This window comes from Misgurnus anguillicaudatus, chromosome 1, assembly GCF_027580225.2.
Source record: "Misgurnus anguillicaudatus chromosome 1, ASM2758022v2, whole genome shotgun sequence".
NCBI lineage: Eukaryota > Metazoa > Chordata > Actinopteri > Cypriniformes > Cobitidae > Misgurnus > Misgurnus anguillicaudatus.
In genome coordinates this window covers 19,410,330-19,424,092 of record NC_073337.2, presented here as the reverse complement: position 1 = coordinate 19,424,092, position 13,763 = coordinate 19,410,330, and the positions used below count along the sequence as shown (strand labels likewise).

At 35.6% G+C, this 13,763-nt stretch overlaps 3 protein-coding genes and 1 long non-coding RNA gene across 6 annotated transcripts in view; 2 read left to right on the top strand and 2 right to left on the bottom strand.

Moving 5' to 3' along the window:
• LOC141363944 (uncharacterized) overlaps nucleotides 1-3,444 on the top strand; it is a 65,773-nt gene extending 62,329 nt beyond the window's left edge. The window contains exons 3-4 of one of the 2 annotated variants that reach the window (XR_012369649.1): nucleotides 1,073-1,247; nucleotides 3,325-3,444. This is a non-coding gene — a long non-coding RNA (uncharacterized lncRNA). Of the gene's footprint in view, nucleotides 1-1,072; nucleotides 1,446-3,324 lie in introns of those variants that run through there. The other variant, XR_012369648.1, reaches the window with a different exon arrangement.
• Nucleotides 3,445-4,024: 580 nt separating this feature from the next.
• On the bottom strand, nucleotides 4,025-6,759 carry sinup (siaz-interacting nuclear protein). Of its 2 annotated transcripts, none has more exons than XM_055190128.2 (4): nucleotides 6,598-6,759; nucleotides 4,871-4,996; nucleotides 4,272-4,507; nucleotides 4,025-4,179 (listed from the first exon to the last, which is right to left on the bottom strand). In XM_055190128.2, the coding sequence occupies exons 1-4, from the start codon at nucleotides 6,653-6,655 to the stop codon at nucleotides 4,093-4,095; spliced, it is 507 nt and encodes a 168-aa protein (XP_055046103.2). In that variant the 5' UTR covers nucleotides 6,656-6,759; the 3' UTR covers nucleotides 4,025-4,092. The 2 variants fall into 2 exon arrangements, with proteins under 2 accessions (XP_055046103.2, XP_055046104.2); XM_055190129.2 differs by having other exon boundaries at nucleotides 4,278-4,507.
• The window catches only part of ccdc146 (coiled-coil domain containing 146), a 26,806-nt gene continuing 19,286 nt past the window's right edge, over nucleotides 6,244-13,763 (top strand). The window contains exons 1-2 of the mRNA XM_073867611.1: nucleotides 6,244-6,397; nucleotides 7,064-7,227. Coding sequence (XP_073723712.1) covers nucleotides 7,066-7,227 — 162 coding nt within the window. The 5' untranslated portion in view covers nucleotides 6,244-6,397; nucleotides 7,064-7,065. The remainder of the gene's footprint in view (nucleotides 6,398-7,063; nucleotides 7,228-13,763) is intronic.
• fgl2a (fibrinogen-like 2a) lies at nucleotides 7,307-11,571 on the bottom strand. Its single transcript, XM_055190125.2, has 2 exons — nucleotides 10,861-11,571; nucleotides 7,307-8,805 (listed from the first exon to the last, which is right to left on the bottom strand). Exons 1-2 carry the CDS (start codon nucleotides 11,510-11,512, stop codon nucleotides 8,093-8,095), a joined length of 1,365 nt encoding a protein of 454 aa, XP_055046100.2. The 5' UTR covers nucleotides 11,513-11,571; the 3' UTR covers nucleotides 7,307-8,092.

Below are 13,763 nucleotides of genomic sequence, written 5' to 3'. Positions count from 1 at the left end.
GGTAAGGGGGAAAACTTCACTCTCTGAACCCGTTTCCCACAGCTCTTCCTTCACAGATGTCTGACCTGTGGGTCAAAGTTAGAGACTGGAGTGGGCAGCTGGCCTTATTTAACATCCGCATAAATGCTTTCACCTGGGACAAAACCCTGACTGTCTGTCTTCCACCGTCAGATCCCCGTACGGTGACCCGCAATGGCTGGATGACCGACCTGGAAAAGCTATTACTGTAGTGTTGACTGTGGGGAAGCCTACTGTAATTTTTACTAGAAAAAAGGTTTATTTTCTTACTTAATGGGGCTTTTAAAACAGCATTGTGAAGTTTTATCCTTATTTGGTTTGATACAGTACAAGATGTTTGGGAAGGTAAACTCTGCCCTTCAATGGTCATGCTTTTAACTCCTCATGTGTTTCCAAGCACAGAAACTTTAATTCCCGATATGAACCCTAAACAAAGGACTATTCAGCATACTGCATTTGTGCGTAAGGCTTGCTTTTTGTTTTTTGTGCACCTTTATCCCTCTGGCTGTATTTTATAAGACTTGTCGTATATTTTCTGCAATTGTCTGTACATGTTTACTGTCAGCATTCATAGTTTTACAATGTTCTTCCAGGCTCCACATCTCCAAAGTTATAATTTTGGTTTGAGGATAATCACAGGGTATTCTTCAAGTTACGCAAAACTTTCATGGAAAACTTTCTGTGTACTTCAAATAGTTACATTTTTTCAATAGAAAAAAGCAATATTTGTATTTATTTCATACAATATTATTGCTTTGTACCCCAGCCTTCACAGGGGTAGTAGCCTTTTAAAAGGTCCAGATATGTATACTTTTGGTACCAGTATATATTAATAAGCTCTCTTTGGTACCACCTCTGAGGTACTAATATGAACTCTTTAGGTGTAAAGCTGTTTTTTTGCGAGAGTGTATAAGTGAACTAAACTATAAACCAAAGCTGTCATCACATGTCTGGGATGTGGCTGTGTTGACTGCCAGGAAATATGTTTGTCTGTATGGGTTAAGTATAAATTTTACAGATGTCTGTTTGATGCAGCCTCATATTCTGATTCCAGGAGTTCACGGCAGCAAGTGACCTCGGGGTGGGATGAGAACATAGAGCTGCTCCAACAGTATGTGGAAGACCGATAGTGTGGTTTGAGGCCTGTGCATTTCTGTCATTTTGAGGCTGTTGCAATTTTCTTCGTCTCCAAAAGATTTTCTGCTATGGTTTCTGGCAGACAGAGACTGGTAATTTCCTCGCTTCTTCAAAAGCAACGTCTAGCACTACGCAGCTATCGTATTTACCAACTCCGTTTCATTGTCACCAAACTTTTCTCCCTGACACATTTGTCCTTAACTCTTTCCCTGCCACTGACCTTGTCAATTAAAAAAAAAAGTGTTCCTGATGAGGTTTTATGTTAATCTGTAATACCGCGATTATTCACTAGAGGGCTTACCCAATTTATAAAAAACTGAAGCAAAAAAAAAATATTTAGGCCTACCGTATTTTCCGGACTATAAGCCGCACCGGAGTATAAGGTGCATCATTCAAAAATGCCTCATTAAGACAAAATAACATATATAAGTCGCAGTAGACTTCACGTCGCGTTTATTTAATTATTTCACAAAATCCAAGCCGAAGAACAGACATTTAATCTGGAAAGGCAAGTTATTCAACTAAACATTAGAAGACAGAACAGCAGGCTGAATAGATGTCTGTACGTCTAAAGTAATATAATCAGTTATTAAAACGATAAACCATAGCGTACAAAACTTACCTGGAAGGTTGAATAGTCTAAATTAACCCAACAAGCCATACTCGTCGCATACTCGTCATTCCACATTACTGAATCCACTGAATTACATAAAAAGAGGAGCAGCATATAGCGGACTCGCGCGGCTGTAGATGGTAATGTTGTCTCTTGCCTTATAAATGTCAAAATTAATTTATACTGACTTACAAGGCGCACCTGACTATAAGATGCAGCACCAGCCAATATATGAAAAAAATGCCACTTATAGACCGAAAAATATACAGTACTAATTTTAAACTCTGCGTATGTTTTGATAATTGTTCTGAATTTGATCTCTAACAAAAATGTAATTATTTTAGCTTTTTATTTTAGCTTTTTCTAGAAACATTTTTTTTTTAAATACACATATTTAAAGGAACAGTATGTAAGAAATGTATATCATTTAATCATAAAATGGCCCTGATATGTCACTAGACATTAAGAATTAATTTTCATTTCAAATATTTATAACACTGACAACAGTGGGCTGGCAAGGATATTGTCATTTAAAAAGTGGAGTTGCAGCCCTCAACTGATGTTGTTGTCATTTTGCGTATTGGCCACTAGTTGTGTGATTGCAATACCAGTTTTGGCCACAATCCTACATACTGTTCCTTTAAAAATTTGTAAGCAGAGAAAAAATATGAAACGTTTTTTTTCCGTTTTGTTTGTTTGAAAGCAGATGGTCTGTTCTTTCATTATTTGTATGTTTATATATTTTTAGGTGGAAATTTTCCGGAAGTCATTTTTTGAAACTTTGAAAATCACAAAAAATGCTGGCGGGCAACTTTACAAAATATGGCTGGCGGGGAAGAGTTAATTTTCTTCAATAATCATACTTCTAATTTCTCATTGAACCCTTTCTCTCATTTAGTCTTATCTCCTACACTCTTAAAAATTAAGGTGCTTAAAAAATTCTTTACAGCGATGCCACAGAAGAACCATTTATAAAATAACGATTGAAACAAAAAGATAATCCAGGTGTTCTTTATGGAACCATTCAGCCAAAAATTATTCTTAGCAGGGGTGGGCATTCCTGGTCCTGGAGGGCCACTGTACTACAAAGTTTAGCACCAACTCTAATCAAACACCTGAAAAATCTAATCAAAGGCTGCAGGATTTCTTTGAAATTACATTCAGGTGGGTTTGGTTAGAGCTAATCTTTGCTGGACAGTGGCCATCCACCAGGAATGCTCACTCCTGTTGTGTAGCATTTGTCTCCACCATCGTTCCAATAATAATTCCAACCTCAAATATTTAGGAACCACTTGATTAGCAGGTTCAGGTGTTTGATTGGAACTGAAATCTGCAGGGCAGCAGAGTTGGAGACCCATGTTCTATAACATTGTGAAGCACCTTTATTTTTAAGGGTGTACAGAGATGCCTTTGTTACTCATCATGGTCAAAGACCTCTATACTCTTGATGCTCTGTTACATTAACAGCATTTAGATGGTTTTACATCATTATGAAGTCATTTTTTCTTGACAGTGCTATCTACAGAACACCAATTTCCTTTTTTTCCACCGCACAGTGATTACATAATATCAAAAGGCATTGAAGGTCGACAGTGCTCTTTAGTTACAAAAATTAAGATTCAGCGCCCTCTCCTGGTACAGACAAAAGTTTGGCAATAGCCAGAAGCGCATGGGATTGACAGTTAATTTTTCCATTATGCTTTCAAGTGTTTTTAAACTATTGCAACAGAAAGACAAGCAATTTAAAGACATACACAAATCTCATGAACAATCATGTGGGTTATTTCTGGTATACAGTACTTTAAAGGGACTGTGCGCCTAAAAATGGTAAGTATTTGTAACCAAACAGTTGGAGCACCATTACCTTCTAGTATTTTTTCTTACTGTGGAAGCCAAAGACGCTCCAGTTTCCTGTTGGATTGTAAATATCTGTGTTCAGCAGAACAAATGTAAATAGGTTTGGAACAACTTGAAAGTAAATTTCACATTTTTTGGTTGAACTCAGTCACTTAAATTATCCTACTTTTATAAAAGGCTACCAAACGTTTAGAAATATGCACTTTCAACCAAAGATGATTTAATATGAATACCACAAATATTTAAATACCTCTAACATTTCAAATTCAGTAATTTAATGAAATATAAGGTAACATTATGGGTCAAGAGGTGCTGCATGCAACTAACAGTAAAGACACTGGCTACAATTAACAATCTTAAATGATCCAATAAACTTGACACTTTCGTTTCAGAAATGAGGATAAAAAGTTTATTTTTACAAACACTTAAAAATGACAAGACGACATTAAAATCTGTTGCATGTTATTTTAGCTCTCCAAAGCACCCTTAGAGTGTGTGGAAGGCTGGACCATAGGCTTGTATCTTCTTATGGGATGAGCTTTAAATGTGGAACACTTGGAGAGAAAAAAAAACAAATTAGACTGTCACTTTGGCCACAGTGACAGGGTCTTAAAAAAATTAAGTAATATGGTGTAAAAGATGTTACCCTTGCCAGCCACTGATGTTGCTTCCGAGAAATCTCTCGCAGTTTCCTTTCACGTTTAACTCTCTGTGCAGCATCACGTGCATCAAATGAGAAGGGCTTAAACCGAGTTAAAGGTTTAGACCTGAAACTCCCACGTCTGCCATCTCTGTACCTCCTCTGGAGTCCAGCGATGGCTTCATCCATTCTCCTGCCAGGATCAGACGAAGATGTTCCTAGTGATGCAACATCTGCAAAGACTGGTACAGACGCACAAAGGAATTGTGTGAGCAGTACTTCTGGAAATGAACTCATGCCCTTTTTGTATATAAACAGTAATTTTGCATGCAATTATCTTTGAAAGTCGATCACTATGCATTGCAGGGGGACAGTTGCATGCAGTTTGCTACTGCTATACATATAGCATTTCATTATGGGCCTACATACTATACACTGGAGAAATAGGAAGATGCACTAGTATGCTACTCCAAATACGTTTTGCTGGTGCACAGCCCATTGCTTTTCTAATGGCTTGTAGAATTCTTTGAGTATTAAACTAGCATAGGGGAATAAAGGATAAAACGCCACATAATATAGGCTGGACAAGAATCTTGTGTCCTTACCAGGTTCACTACTGTCATGTTTTTGCATTGGAGAGATGACGGCTACAGCATACTGTCGTTTAGGTGAAAAGGTTAGCGGCGCTCTGCGTCTAAATGCACTTACAGTTTTCATGGTGGCTTTCTGATCTGAAAACCAAGTTGTAATGTTAAAAATCAAACACACAATGGGCACTTTAGATTTAGAAAAGTACTAAAGTCTACAAGTGCAGTAACCCACAAGACGACTATACACTATAGTAAATTAATAAACTGTAGTATTAAAGGTGCAGTGTGTAAATTTTGGCGGCATCTAGTGGTGAGGTTGCGAATTGCAACCAACGGCTTAGTCCACTGCTCACCCCTCTCTTTTGAAACACAGAGAAGCTACACTCTAAAAAAAACAAACGGTGCTATATAGCACCAAAACTGTTGATTTGAGGGCTCCTGTAGAAAAATGGCTGCACAAAATGGCGACTTCCGTGTAAGGGGACCGTGTGCAGATAAAAAGTTCTCATTCTAAGGTAAAAAACACATAACAGTTCATTATGAAAGGTTTTTATACACCCCTGATAATATAGCTTTGTATATTATTTTGCATTTCTGTCAAGAGATCCTTCTAAAAATTACACACTGCACCTTTAACTACAGTGCATTTTTAACAGTAGTGGTAACACTTTACAATAAAGGTTTTATTGGTTAACAAATATTACCCACCACGAACAATACAGTTTCAACATTTATAATCCTTGTTAATATTTGCTAATGTCAACGCAGTTATGCTAGTTCATGGTGCATTAACACATGCAAATTTTAAAAATTTATTAGTTCATGGTAAAAATAACAAAAACAGAAGCAAATGTTGAAGTAATGGCCATTGTTTGTTTGTTCGTTCATTCGTTCGTGTTAACTAATGCATCTAGAAAATCATTTAACAAATACAAACCTTCTTGAAAGGGGAAACCACTGCAGTAAATAAATGCTGTATCCTCATTTACTACAGTAAGATTTTAAAACACTTCAACATCCAGAAATTTAACTAGTTTAGGCATTTTCAAACTGTTTAAGGGGACCCATTGTTCTGCACATTTTGCATGTCTCCCTTATCGAAAACAAATACACACACACACTACTCAGATCATCTGCTCCTAAGGGAGGGATTAACAAAACTGGATGTGTCAGTTAAGGGAGACAAAATATGCAGAGCAGTAGGTCGCCTGGGACAAGACTGAAAACAAATTATAAAAACATTAATGCCAGATTTACATGAAAGTGGAATAATTTTGTTTGGGAACAAAGCAAGTCTTAAAACACTCGCTTGTCGAACAGTTTTTAGTTTTGTGCTCAAAATAAACCCACGATTTTAACAACCCCGGCCTAAAACGGCAGAGCATGCGCAGTAGCTTCTCCTGTTGGAGTCGTTTCTATGGTGACAGCTCCACGCGCGCTACAAAACAGTGACACGCAGAGATTTACAAACACTTAACGGATAAAACGTAAGATTAAACGTTGAAAAAAAGCATAGAGAGGCTATCCGAAATAAAGGACACGGTAAGATTAATATAAAAACGAGTGTTTTACTAAATTATAGTTAAAGGAACGCAGACAAACAGGCTATAATTCAGAGAGAACGTCTGAGGTACTTACATTTTAAAACCTTTATAAATGAATTCCGCCATTATACCAACTGCTACGACGTTAATTAAAACACTTGAGTAATGAATTTATTTAACATTTTTGTAATTGTTAACCTGAGTGAAGATCGTTTGTCTGGGCGTCTTCACCTTCCGTGGAGTTTCGTTCAGCCATAACAGATAATTTAAAAAAAACCCTTTAAATTAGTTAACTCAACAAACGTATCTGTCCTATATATACACGGACTTAATTAGCTTTTCAAGTTTAATTATTTGCAGCTGCTCCAAATTTGGGCTAAAATCAGGCACACGCACAGCTACGTCTTTGCGTCCTTTGAGTTCGTTGTAACGCAGTGGAATTTAACTCAGGCATACAGTAAACTCAGAAAAATACTATATTTGTTTATGGGGAATTAAGGATAATATTGTTATATTGCCCCAAAAATAGTAGATATATTAAATAAATATTAAAAAGAAAGATGTATTATTTTATAAATTTTTATCATTTTTATATAGCTAACTACTCAAAACTACTCAGTTTTACAGTTTTGGTTACAAATTGTGTGTGTGTTTAATTCCATAGTCATGAGTCAACCAGAAGGGTGGAGGCATTCGCCATCAGAGAATGAGGAGGAGGGGGTTGATGAGAGGGCCTCACCCATTTCAGCAATAGCTCCTGAAGCTGATGCTCATTACAGACAACCTACTGTTACATCATCAAACCCAGCCATACAATGCCTGGAACAGGTAGATCTTTTTTTTAACAAATGTGCCAAGAGGACACATCAAACATCTGTGTGTTTAATAAAACTCTTGTGTTTAAGCATATAGTTTTATTAGATTCATACAAAAGATTAACGTACCCTTTAAAACAAATAAAGATGTTTAATAGCAATGCTCAAATATACAAACAATTTGAAAACAAAATAATAAAAACAAGTTATTTTAAAAAATATCAATAGGCTATTTGTTTTACCTATGCTTAATCTCAGTAAAAATGCAGTAAAAATCTTTAGAGGCTGTTTACACAAAAATAAATACTGTACATTTCTTTTTTAAAGCTTTATTTACAGTTCACAAACTTTTTCATTCCACGACTCACTTAAGTATAATCTATCTCAGGACCCACCAAAATATTTTTTATAGAAATATACAGAAAAATACATGTAGAAATACAAAAAGAAAATTGTTCTTATTTAGAAAAGAGTAGCTTGTTATATTTCCATTGTCATTGTATGAATTAAATGTAAGATATCAAAACTATTGCCATTAATTATCATTAATAGGATTAATTAAAAACTGTTTCACTACAACAACTAAGTGACTTTGCCCGACCCACCTGATCTCACTGTGTGACCCAATAGTGTTTTCCAACCCACAATTTGAAAACCCCTTGATATACTGTATCTACAGTAAGTAATACAGTTAAACACAAGATGGCAGTAGCACACACACAAAGAAAAAGTAAACTATACATTTTCACAGAAAGGTCATGGTACTATATTTTGACCAAATATAAGCTTTCAATACAGTAATTGCATGTCCAATAGCAAAAAATATTTTGGGAAAGTGCATTACTGCACCATTTATTTGCATCTATACATCAGTTCATTTACGGAGTATAATTTTTTGGCCTGATCATCATTTTGACAGTTTTAAATGCTTGTCTGTAGCTTGTCAGATAGTACTCGTTAGTCATGTTGTGCCACGTGCCCCAATAGATTCCATCCCTTTTTCCTTTATACTTGGATTTGTAGTATTTGCCGTTGAGATTTGCTGACATGCAGGCATCAAACCACCAGCCCGATCCATAGTATTCCCCACAATTCCCTGTAGGATACATGTCATTGTCTCTGTCGGGTGTTGTGAAAAACTTCTGATCATGGTTGAAGTTTTTGCTAAACTGCAGAGCGTTCCCAGCGGTCCCTGAGTACCCGCTCAGCGACAGCCTATAATTGAGATACTCATTTGACACGTAGAACTGATCGTACTTGGCATATCCACGGGTGCCGCCGAAGTCCTCTAGCTCAATACGCAGGACCATGTCCTTGGCCTTGGTAAGCAGGTGAATTTTGTCATTGCCCAACCAGAAGTTCCCATTCAGGTCACCGAAGCCCTTTTTGTATTCGGTCCAGTTTCGGTTAAAACTCACGCTGCCATTGATGCGCTGCTGCACGACAGTCCACCCACCTCCAGATGACTCCGTGTCACAGTACACTGGAAAGCTGCCATTCCTGGGATCAGGGATCACGCTGTACACACCGCTTGGCCGCTGTTCCAGCAAGTTGATGTCAGAGCAATCTCTGGGACTGAATTTTGTGAGGGCTGTGTAGAGGGAGATAACAGAATTTAAATAGTTTGAAATCACACTACCAGTGGGGATATAAAGTTAGCCAACTCATTAAAATGGTGATGTTTTAGGTTTAAAGCTGAGAATACAAAGTTTGTACCCTTTAAAAAGGCCCATATTTGTACCATTAGGTATATAAATATTTATTCATTTGGTACCAGTTTGTGCCTTTGAGATACCAGAAAGGTGCAAAGCTGCTTGTTTGAAAAGGTACAGCCCCAGTGACAGTTGGGGTATATATTTTGATCACTTTGCTTTCTGACAGTAAATGTTTTTTTCTGGTAGTAGCTTATGTTTTTATATCATATGCTTTATATGATTTAATACAAATAATTTATAGTTTCATTTAACAGAAATGCTTTTCAGATATCCATTCATGCATTTTACAGCCCATGTTGTACATACCCTGCTGAAAAAAAAACAATAAAACCATTACAGAAAATTCTAATGGTTTCCATTAAAATACCAATAGAAACCTTTTACCATTAAAAGTACTACACTGTAGTGTGTTTTGGGCCATATTCCATTAGAACCATTACGTATTCCATTAGAACCAATACATAGAACCAATATATACCATTAGAGACCAACAAAAACCAATACACTGTAATGTGTTTTGGGCCATATTCCATTAGAACCAATAAAATTCCCAATAAAACCATTCGAATTTTCTGTAATGGCTTTATTGTTTTTTCAGCAGGGTAATTACAGAAAATGCTGTAAGTATTTAATGTTTAATTTACCATACCACACCTTGCCTTGCCTTACCTTACCTTATCTTACCTTATACCTTATACGTATTAATACCTTATCAGAGTGTTTTTCTTCTACTTTAATGTATTTTAATGCATGCTTTCATCATTTTGAATCCACTACATTTCATATTAAATGCCATTTAATACCTAATTTCATTAAAAATCTAATATCTAGTTATTTTTTCATGAGTAAGAAGTAAGCTAATTTTTTACTTGAGTATTCATGAAAAATTACTCGATTTTTAATGTACCTAAGTGTTAGTTTAAAAAAGAGACACAATATAAGAATATATGAAATGTACGGGAGTGACAAGAACAAATTTATGCATTGGAATGTAGTTACTTGAGTAGTGAGTAAAAGTACTTATTGCAGCTGGGTTGCCAGTAATTTACCGTAGATTTAAATTTATGTTACCCACTGGCAAGAGTTTGTTCAAAGTTAAATGAATTCCAAACATCAACAAGTCTTTATCTTTACAGAATAAAACCATACAATAACAGCCTCATGCAAAGCATTCTGGGAACCAGAAATCATCATCAACCTTTTTCTGTTTTTTGCTTCAGATTTTGGTTCACAGAATTAGTTTTACTCTGTAAAGACAATAACTTGCAAATGTTTAATGTTCATCCAACTTCCAACAAAATGTTGCCTGTAAAAAACATAAATTTAAATCCACGGCAAGTTACCGGCAACCCAGCTGCAATTTCTACGGATTTTTTTTACAGTGTTTAGTTTACACCTCTGTTAATTTGAGAGAAAGGCGACAAAAATCTGTTATTTGTTTTACTAAAGCTTATTGAAATGATTTAACCAGCATGTGATTTTCTGTAAACATGGCTCTTCACCACAGCAGGTTTTTATTTTTGAAATGCAGTCTTTGCTAAGTTTGCATTCCACATGTAATATTGTTTTCAGTCCAGTTTATAAGCCTCTACTTTGGCAGATGACTTGCTTAATATAAGACAAAAGAAACCTTTATTCATTTTGTTACAATCTGCGTGATTGCATTCTTTGAGATTATTGTTTGTAAATGGTCTAAACAGATTTAACCCAGTTCTGCATGTGGTTCAGATGAGTTTAGTTACAGTAGGTAGCACTATAGGGCAAAATATTATAGATAGCAATATATAGAAAAAGATTTCAACTCCTTTAAAAATAAGCCTTTATCACCATATTCTATTCATCAAATAGATACATAATCAAATAAAAAAAGACACATGATCTCTATATTTTTTTCTTTCTGGCTAAAGTATTTTGTGCAAATCTGAACTTACGTTGAGGTTCAGGGTGATTATCTTTTGGACAGTGTGAAGTGCAGGTGCTGCTGATTTTGTTGACCATTCCAGTGATGTTCTCAACCTTCCTGTCCACTATATCCTCAACGTTCTGCAAATTGAGGAGGTTAAGCTCCTCCAGACGACCCTGAAGAGTGTTAATCTGCCCACGTGCATTCTTCAGGCTGATAGACATACGGTTCATTTTCACTCGCATGTCCTTTACGATATCATTATTGCTGTCGTTTCCATTCTGGTAGACTCTCGTGCTCGTGTCCCCTCTGCTCTGCTCAGAGCCACCATTCGTGGGGTCTCCGCTGTCTTTCTGTAAGTTGACGTCCACCTGCCGCGAGCTGCATTCCTGGCAGGAGATCTTCATCATGTTTACGGTCTCCTTTAGACTTTGCAGCTCCTTCATGGTCTTTTCCAGTAGTCGGAATTGTTTGGGAAGTTGGATGGTCAGAGGCGGCAGCGTGAGCTGGTATGGGCACTCGTCCTCATCATCACATTGCCCAGCTGGCTTCAGTCTCACCTGGGAGCAGCTGGAAACTCCAGACGACCTGTTCAGAACCCCAGAAGGGCCACTGCCAGCACCTGCTAACCCCTCTCTTATCGCTATCAGAAGGGAACAGCAGACATACACCAGTTTCATTGTCTTGTAATGAGAACCCAATCTAAGAAAGGAAAAGAGAAGAACTGCCTGAAAGTGCAACAACCTTGTCATTAATACCAGAGTTGAGAGAGAGAGAGAGGGAGGGAGGGATAAAGTGTGGGTGGAGCGGCAGTGTATTGCATAATTGGGTGTTTCTTATGAACATTGTGACGTTGTAAACTTTTGGAAAATAAATTCTTTATAGATTCTCCTAGTTTTATTTCTTTTGTCAGCTAATGATGTCCAACAATGTTTAATTTACACATGCAATACAGGTTAATTCTGTAAGATGACCTTTTCATCTATCTATCTATCTATCTATCTATCTATCTATCTATCTATCTATCTATCTATCTATCTATCTATCTATCTATCTATCTATCTATCTATCTATCTATCTATCTATCTATCTGTCTACACTGAAAAAATGTTGTGTTGAATTTACTTAATTTTATTATGGCAAGAAGATGAGCACAATTAATTTATCTAACTCCAGATATTTTTTAAGTGGAGTGTACTTATAATTTATTAGTAAGTAATTTTTATTTAGTAAATAAGTAATTTCAGATTAATTGTATTCATAATTATTTTTAATGTTCAGTACACTAAAATTAATTATGTGCAGCCAGATCAATTTAATGGTTTAATTTCTACATACTAACATTAAATTTAATCCAATCGTATTTTAAATCTCTTATTCTATCTTAACTTGCACATTTAACTTCCACATTATGTTGAGCAAGTAAGAAGAGACTTAGTAGATCTCAGTACTGGCATAAGCACAGTTACTGCTTACATCATGATTTTCATCGTGTTACCTACAAGCACCACTCTTCTGAATGATGGTAACCACAAAACAGATACAGAAACTCTTCTAAATCTCAAAGATAATTTAACCTTAAACATTAACAAGTCTTTCATTTTTGTTAAAAACACAAGAAATAGCGTTTAATTTAAAATTTTACTGTCCAAATGCAGTCCCATGCAAATCATGCTGGGAAGTACAAGCAGACTGCCTAGCTAGTTATATTTACTTAAATAATTCAAGTAGTTTTAACACAAAATTTCCTTTTTACAAATTTGGGTGGATTTTATTTGAACAAAATTAAGTGAAATTTACTCAATATGTGTTAATGTAGAATAACTTACATTTTTGTGTTGTTTTTACTTTTTAAATTTTTTTAATAGAATTTAATAATTTCTTTTAAGTTAAATTTACTAAGGCAGAGAATCATTTTTTTTCAGCCTGTCTGTCTGTCTGTCTGTATGTCTGTCTGTCTGTCTGTCTGTCTGTCTATCTATCTATCTATCTATCTATCTATCTATCTATCTATCTATCTATCTATCTATCTATCTATCTATCTATCTATCTATCTATCTATCTATCTATCTATCTATCTATCCTTTCTCACATTGCAGTAACTCAGTAAAATCATTATTTTGTTCTTGTTTTTTATCTTTAAGTACCTATCTATATTTCATCCAAATAATATGTAAAATTTACAGGGAACAAACTACCTCCCAAGATGAGTCAATGAGTCCCGTATACAATTCATATACTCGCATTTTGCATCACACATTCCTGTGGATGCTGAAGAATTCTGCAAACATTGTTTGTCAACATCCATTTATTGCTGCCATGTGTTTGCACTGCATTGCTAACGTGTTTTTATTGGCACAGGATCTTGTGTGTCACAAAGTAGTATTTTACTGTAAGACTGGCTGTGACACATACATGCTTTGTCTTAGTTTTTTAATCATATGCAGATGTTTTCACAAGTCTGCCAGAAATAGCTTTGCAGTTTATTCTCGTGTTTACTTATTCTATCAACTTTCTGGTTTGAATCGTTGCTGTGAGGTAATTTTCTGTAGAAGTGAAAGCCTGTCATCATTTTTCTTATTATGTGGGCAAAAAGAAATGTTTTTTTTTTTAAAGCACATAGCGTGGTCCAGTATTTCAAGGATGACTTCAAAGCTGTTCCTCACATGTTTGCCTCATGATTTCTTCTTTACAATAACTAACTGTAGATTCCTGCATATGACTCTATTGGCTATTGGGTTTTATAATATATAATATAATTAGGGTATAATTTCAACTCATTATGAGTCATTATGAGGACATGTTAGATCATTTCAAAAAACTTTATTTGTGTTTCATTTACATTTAAGCTTTTATCAAAAATTTGATAATTTTACCAAAGAACTTACAGTGCATTACAATGTATACATTGTTTATCATTATGTGTGTGTT

Coding starts and splice junctions, on each gene's coding strand:
- sinup (XM_055190128.2), bottom strand. CDS start 6,655: ATGGCTGAACGAAACTCCACGGAAGGTGAAGACGCCCAGACAAACGAT. Junction 4,997..6,597: donor GACAAACGATCTTCACTCAG/GTTAACAATTAC, acceptor CTTGGTTTTCAG/ATCAGAAAGCCACCATGAAA. Junction 4,508..4,870: donor ACATGACAGTAGTGAACCTG/GTAAGGACACAA, acceptor CGTCTGTACCAG/TCTTTGCAGATGTTGCATCA.
- fgl2a (XM_055190125.2), bottom strand. CDS start 11,512: ATGAAACTGGTGTATGTCTGCTGTTCCCTTCTGATAGCGATAAGAGAG. Junction 8,806..10,860: donor TAATCACCCTGAACCTCAAC/GTAAGTTCAGAT, acceptor CCCTCTACACAG/CCCTCACAAAATTCAGTCCC.